Source organism: Nylanderia fulva, unplaced genomic scaffold (assembly GCF_048542155.1).
Source record: "Nylanderia fulva isolate GAGA-0341 unplaced genomic scaffold, ASM4854215v1 Scaffold4, whole genome shotgun sequence".
Taxonomy (NCBI): Eukaryota; Metazoa; Arthropoda; class Insecta; order Hymenoptera; family Formicidae; genus Nylanderia; species Nylanderia fulva.
Window position 1 is genome coordinate 4,613,775 of NW_028190476.1, and position 7,202 is coordinate 4,620,976.

Genomic DNA, 7,202 nt, shown 5'->3' on the forward strand with positions numbered 1-7,202 from the left:
TAGCCATCATTGAAAAATATGATACTGAAATTAGTTTAATATATCTCTAATATAAAATGGTTTGTTTTAAATACTAAAGTCTCTAAAAATCGATTGAATTTAATTCTAGCGCATAGAGTTATCGCATTTAATGGCTATTAAACAAATTTCAGTGTCACTTTTAAAAAGCCATTTAATAATATAATTTTATGTAAGCAGATGACAATTCAAAAGAAGCTTCTGGTGAGATATTTAGCAAGCTTTCCAAATAAGGGAAGGATATATGAACGACAATATGAATATAAGGATCTCTGTCCTTCATTATCAAAACCTCTCTTTGAGGAGCTCACTAAATATCTCACCAAAAAGTTTGCATTTTTTTAGTGTTTTGAACATCTTCGAATAGATGTCTTATTAACATCATAAACGTGAACTCTTAAAGATATCTAATTTTAGATATCTTTTTGACATCTACTTTAGATATCTTTTTGACATCTAATTTTAGATATCTTTTTAATATCTAATTTTAGATATCTTTTTAATATCTAATATAAGATATCTTTTTGATATCTAATATAAGATATCTCAAAAAAGTTATCTGTTTGATAACTATCGGAAGAAGTCTGTTTTCCCTCTCAATGTGGCGCATAAGAGCTCTTTCTGATATCATTAAGTTATCTTTTTAAAGAAATTTTTGGATGTCCAAAACGTGAATGAGAAAACATTAAGAGTTCTTTTTGTTAACATTTTGCTGTATGGGTTATGATTCGCATATTCCTTAAATATTTGTAATAGTAGAGGAAAAGAAAAAAAAGATGAAAAAAAAAGAAAAAACAGATTGCGACTTAAAGTAGTGTTCAATATCCGCGAAAATCCTTTTCTTTTATTTTAAAAATTCGAAAAAATAATATTAAAATCTGAAAAATTTAATGACAATTATAAAAAATTACAATTTAATTAATTTCTCTTCAATTGTCGGATTATTTGAGAAGATAAATCAAGACGAATCATACATATAAGCAATTTGTGGATTATTAAAAATGCAAAGAAACAACAATCCTCCCAAATAATTATTTGTTTCATCAACGTTACCGTTGAATAATTAATGCACAGGTAACAGATGGAGATTTTCAAAATAAATTGCTCAAATACTGTAATTGCAAAATAATCGTAACAATATTTATGGATCATGCAATTATGAAAGATTGAAAATATCACGGAAAATCCGAGTACTAAGAGCGCATATATATTGTTAATTGTTATATAGATTGATTGAAGAATTTTGCGTTTGAAATTTATTCGATTTTCGCTACGGACTTATGCACAGACCCAATAGGTAAGATAAAGATGATTTTGAATTTAAATATGTAGATAAAAAATAAAATTATATTGCAATTCATCTATTCAATTCTAGATAACTTTCAGATATTATTTTTAAAATTGCTTATGTAAACATGCACAGTTATAAAAAAATGTTAATTATAAAAAGGATTTAAAATTCTTATATTCATACTTATTTTATTTGTAAGTTTTCATCGAACACTTTTTTCATCTAATTGTAAGATATACAGATATATATATATATATATATATATATATATATATATATATATACAATTAGATGAAAAGTGTTCGATGAAAACTTACAAATAAAATAAGTATGAATATAGAAATTTATATATATATAAAGATAAGGTGACGTCAAAATTTCATCTAGATGATCATCTATATAATTTTATTTAGATAACAGCAAACACTGATCATTATATTTATATCAGTCGATAAAATAAAAATCAAAATATAAATATGTGCAAATGCAAAGACAGATAAGGCACAAAATTTTTTAAAGACCTTCGCAAAATTTTCTTGTTCTATAAATATATCTTAGATACACGAAAATGCTCATTTTGTCACAAATACGTTCGTGAAAGGTATTGCACATACGTTTCAAATATGCTACATGTTATATTTTTTAGATGTTCTAATGACGTTTTATATAGTGTTATTTATAAATTGATATTTTGAATGAAACTTTGAAATATTTCTACAACATTTCTGTAGAGTTTTGTGCTATGTGGGCGATAATCTCGATACATATCTATGAAATTAAATATTATATTTAATTAAAAATTTTACGATATATGCGTCTGTGACATGAAATATTATTTAATTAAAACTTTTACTTTTTTATTCCTTTATTAATTAATATATATATATTTAAAGTAACGAATTCAATATTCATATACCCATACAGCACCGATAGATTGCAAAAACATTACAACAATCTTTCACCGCAATATTGCAATATTGCAAATTCACTGCAAAATGTGGCTACATCATTGCTGTTGAATTGCAGCAATGTTAAAATGTCCGCTTTTTGGAAGATTTCAACAAAATACTACAATAATATTGCAATAAATTAATATTAATGTTATTAACAAAATTATTGATTATTGTTAACATTTTTTATTGTACAATATTGCAAAAAATTATTTTATTACAGTATTATACCCAGCAAATACCAAGTTACAGTTATATAATTGTTAGTTGTAATTTTCCACTCAACAATATAATTGTTATAATACACGTATTATATTTTTGATTGGGAAATTACAACTAACAATTATATAGCTGTAACTTGGTGTTTGCTGGGTATATGTATATATATTACAATATATAAATTATAGAATTTGGATTACATGCAATATTTCCGAAATATTAATGTCATGTTGCTACAAGTGTGCTAGAATTTTGTGCACCTATATCTCTACAATGTCTTTATAATGTTGCATTGCAACTTGCAACATTGCAACGTTGCTGCAATATAATTGCAATAATCTGTGCTGTATGGGTAATTTCTCTTCCCCTCCCTCTGTCTTTTCCTCTCCTTCTCGTTATATAATGATGCCATATATGTAATAACTAACATATGACGTATGTGACATTACTCCGTAAAGGCGTTGGCAGAGTGATAAGTGTTTGAACTTTTATATATCTACATATAGCAATATAGACCAGTGATAGCCATAAGTATAATATATTATTTTAACCGGGATATGCTAATTTGAATATATATATGTAAAACTATATATTTCTCGTATGGAACATCGAGGTCTCGTACAACAAGTAGATTACATGGCACAAAGTGCTGACGTGTGTAAGTATGAATCACTATATGTATACTATATATTTCTTAGATAATTCTTGATATGGACGATGAATATATGGTTGGCATGCAAAAAGGCTTTAAAAATCAAATAGTTTAATGCAAATTGTGAGAAGCTGCGTTTTATCATCCGCGGAATGTCTATAATTAAGTATTTTACGATAGAAACTATGAACTATAATGTTCTGTCCTAGCTCATTTGCGAAATTCACTATTGATAGCGATAAAGAAGCAAATGTGAATAAAACATCGACATCAATGGAAAAACCAACAGGATCTACAGAAAGTGAGTACAAATACATGGATAAATAAAAATAGATTGGCTTATTATTAAAACAGTAAAGAAAATGAAAGATGAGACTACATGTAAAAACAGGAGATCAAGATGATGATTATATAAGGCGTAGTAGTTCGGAAAAAATTAGAGAATATTAAACAACAAACTTAATAACTTAAAAGAAATAAAGAATAATTAAGTATTAGACAAATTTTTGCATTCTTATTTTCGACATACCAGCTCATCTTATTAGCCCATATACCTTCCAATCTCTTTCATTTGAATATATTAGAGCCTTCTCTCCATCTAAAAATTAACATGACGCATTTGATCCGCAGTGGCTGACATTACGATACAAGAAGAAAAACAAAAAGAAAAGGAACTAATATTATATACAAATGTGCGAAGCTTGATAAAGCGCATAGAAAAAATAAAGCAGATTAGGGAGGAAACATATCCAGCAGTTATAGCATTATCAGAGACTAGAGTGACGGATAAAATTAAAAATAGTAAAGTAAACGTGCAGGGTTATAATATGATTAAATGTGTTTCTGAAAATAGACGTACGGGAGGGGTTGTGTTATATGTAAGAGACGATATTGAATATAAGAAAGTTTTGATTAAAAAGAAATTGTCGAAATGCTGGTGCGCCGCGATAAAAATAAAAGAGAAATTTTATAAAGGTGTGATAATGGTAATATATCACTCGCCAAGTGCATCAGACCGCGATTTTGTGAAATTCCTAGAGGATATAGTAGAAGAGGTAATATTTAAAGAAGATTGTATGGTAATAGGCGACTTTAATATAGACTTTAAAATGACAAATAAAATCTATACAAAGCAGTTGAAAACGGCAATGCATAGTTTAGGTATGAAACAGTACATTGATAGTCCAACGAGAATTACGAAGAAGACTCAAACAATTATAGATTTAGTTTTTGCTAACACCAAAATACACGCACAAGTAGATCACACGTTTAATATAGCAGACCATGCGTGGCTAAAAATTAATTTGAATGCAAGTAAATCCAAAAATAAGTATAGAGAATTTAGTGCTACAGATTATAGTGATTTTAATATAGACGAATTGAATACAGTGTTAGAAAATAAAATAGGGCAAATACAAGGTGTGGATGTTAGTGCAGAAGCAAAGAAATTTGTTGATATAGTGAATGTGCTGGACGCTACGGCATTTAGAAAAAAATTAAAAGTTCCGAAAGTATGGGAAGGGAAAAGCTTTTCAGATGAAATAAAGGACGCAGTGAATAGAGACGAAACGTATAAAGACACAGATCAAGAAAAAAAGGACAAATATTATATTGAAAATATAATTGAAAATATAAATGATAATAAGGGAAATCCTACATCTATGTGGAATGCTATAAAAGAAATATTTAAAGATGAGCCGGAGGATAGAAAAGAAGTAGAGAATATAGATTTTGAAATATTAAATAACATTGAAGAATGCAATATAGTGGATAAATTTAATTTATATTATGTACAGAGTGTTGATAACACAGTAAAATCTATAAATGGATATGAAGCAGAATGTATAGATGAACAAATTATTTCTGTTACTGAAAGTAGTAAGATTATGAAAAATTTTGAGATGATTAGTGTAAAGAATCTTGAGGAAGTTGTAATGGGTCTACCAAAAATGAAGGACACAGAAGAGGGTATAACTAGTGACACACTTAAAGCAATGTTTTATGAGATAAAGGAGACATTTGTTGATGTAATAAATAGTTTATTGAGGAAAAATTGTTGTCCGGATAATTGGAAAACATCCACGATAATACCGATCCCGAAAGTAGAAAATGCGACAAAAGCAAGTGATTATAGGCCCATTAATATGTTATCAATATTTAAAGAAGTATTAGAATTAATAGTAAAAAAACAAATTAAAATGTATTTAGAAAGTAATAACATTATAACAGAACATCAGTCAGACTTTAGAAAACCGTATTCGTGTGAAACGGCAATTCGAACGATTATTGACGAATGGAAATTGATAGTCAGTGAAGGGAAAATGGTAGGGATAATTTTTATGGATCTTGAACGAGCGTTTGAAACAATAGATAGAGACAGATTAATAAAGAAATTATATCAGTATGGAATTAGAGGAATGGTTTTAGAATGGCTAAAATCATATTTAAACAATAGAACACAGCAGGTTCGATTTAATAATAAATGGTCGAACTTAATTACTACAGTATGCGGAGTACCACAAGGATCTGTTTTAGGAACCTTGTTATTTATTGTATATATAAATGATATAATCAAAATTTGTCCAGCGGAATGCAGTATAAAAATGTTTGCGGATAATACATTAATATATGTGACCGGAAAAAGTAGTGCCGAATTAGAGAATAAAATGAATATGGCATTTAAGACAGTGGAAAAATGGATGAATATAAATAAGTTAAAAATAAATGCAGAGAAAACAAAATATATGATAGTTAGAAGTGTAAGAAAAAAACAAATAGATGATATTGCAGTAAAATGTTTATATGGAACTGAAATAGAGAGAGTAGAAATAATGAAATATTTAGGAATAATTATTGACGATAGGCTTCGATTTAAGGACCACTGTAATTATATATTAAAGAAAATAGGGAAAAAAACAAATTTTCTAAATAAAATAAGTAAGTTTATATCGGAAGATACTAGATGTACTATATATAAGACAATTTTTGCTCCTCACTTTGAGTATTGTACGATATTAATTAATATGGGAGAAACAGAGCTGAAAAAATTACAAATAGCTCAAAATCGGGCCATGAGAGTCATATTGCAATGTGAGAAGCGTACCAAAATAAAATATATGCTGCAAAAATTGCAGTTTATGTCTATAAGACAGAGGCTATATTACAATGTATGCATATTTATTTTTAAGATTTTAAAGGGAATATCACCCGAGCAATTAAAAAATAAGTTACAAATAGTAGGAAATGTAAAAAAAAGAAGTACACGACAGGCCGAGGATATTGTAATACAATTTCGTAAAACTACGAGTGCGCAGAAAAGCATATTTTATGAAGGAGTGAAAATGTATAATGCCTTACCAATTGAGATAAGACGATGCGAAAAAATTGAATCGTTTAAGAATATGTTAAAGAAGTATGTATTTATTAATGTAAACTTATAAAGACTTGACAAATAGCTGAAAAGTTAATAAAGACGAATAAAAAACCTTTGTCTCTCTTTCAATTTAATATTACATTTTTTTTCTATAAGTATTTTATGTAATACAACATTTTTTTCCATTATCTTTAACATTATTATCAAACGTGTATTTTATGAAAACCATATACCTATATATTTCGTGAGTCTTTTATTTCTTCCGTAATGTGCGCTTATATTAAATATTTAAAGCTTGATTTTATTTTATAATATTGTTCGACATTATTACTTATTACATATCAATTTTTTCTTATTTTGTATAAAAATATTACATATCTCTGAAGGCCGGTGTTCCAACTTCTTGATAAGTTTTACCCGACAAGTAGCATATATATCGTTTCTTTTTTTAGAACTTATCTAAAAAGAAACAAAAGTATGCTATCTGTCGGATAAAACTTATCAAAAAGTTGGCATCAACTCTGATTGAGAGATCCCAAATAGCAAACTGATGTCATTAAATGTCAAATAATGACGTACGCGTGTTATTTGGGGGATAATTAAATTTTTCCGCCAATTTTATGATGGTCATTCAGAAAGCATTTATACCGATCGGAAAATGACAGTTGTTAAGTAGAGGAAGCCTCAACAGAGGGCATC

At 27.8% G+C, this 7,202-nt stretch overlaps 1 protein-coding gene across 2 annotated transcripts; it reads left to right on the top strand.

The window, feature by feature from the left end:
• Positions 1–3: 3 nt before the first annotated feature.
• On the top strand, positions 4–6,616 carry LOC114936175 (uncharacterized). Of its 2 annotated transcripts, XM_029309277.2 has the most exons (3): positions 4–1,315; positions 3,177–3,431; positions 3,761–6,616. In XM_029309277.2, the coding sequence occupies exons 2-3, from the start codon at positions 3,326–3,328 to the stop codon at positions 6,568–6,570; spliced, it is 2,916 nt and encodes a 971-aa protein (XP_029165110.2). In that variant the 5' UTR covers positions 4–1,315; positions 3,177–3,325; the 3' UTR covers positions 6,571–6,616. The 2 variants fall into 2 exon arrangements, with proteins under 2 accessions (XP_029165110.2, XP_085341998.1); XM_085485872.1 differs by lacking the exon at positions 4–1,315 and having other exon boundaries at positions 1,616–3,431.
• The last annotated feature ends 586 nt before the right edge of the window (positions 6,617–7,202 follow it).

Excerpts from the sequence above, each read along its gene's own strand:
- LOC114936175 (XM_029309277.2), top strand. The coding sequence starts at position 3,326 with ATGTTCTGTCCTAGCTCATTTGCGAAATTCACTATTGATAGCGATAAA. Across the intron at positions 3,432-3,760 it reads ACCAACAGGATCTACAGAAA|TGGCTGACATTACGATACAA; the intron begins GTGAGTACAAAT and ends TTTGATCCGCAG.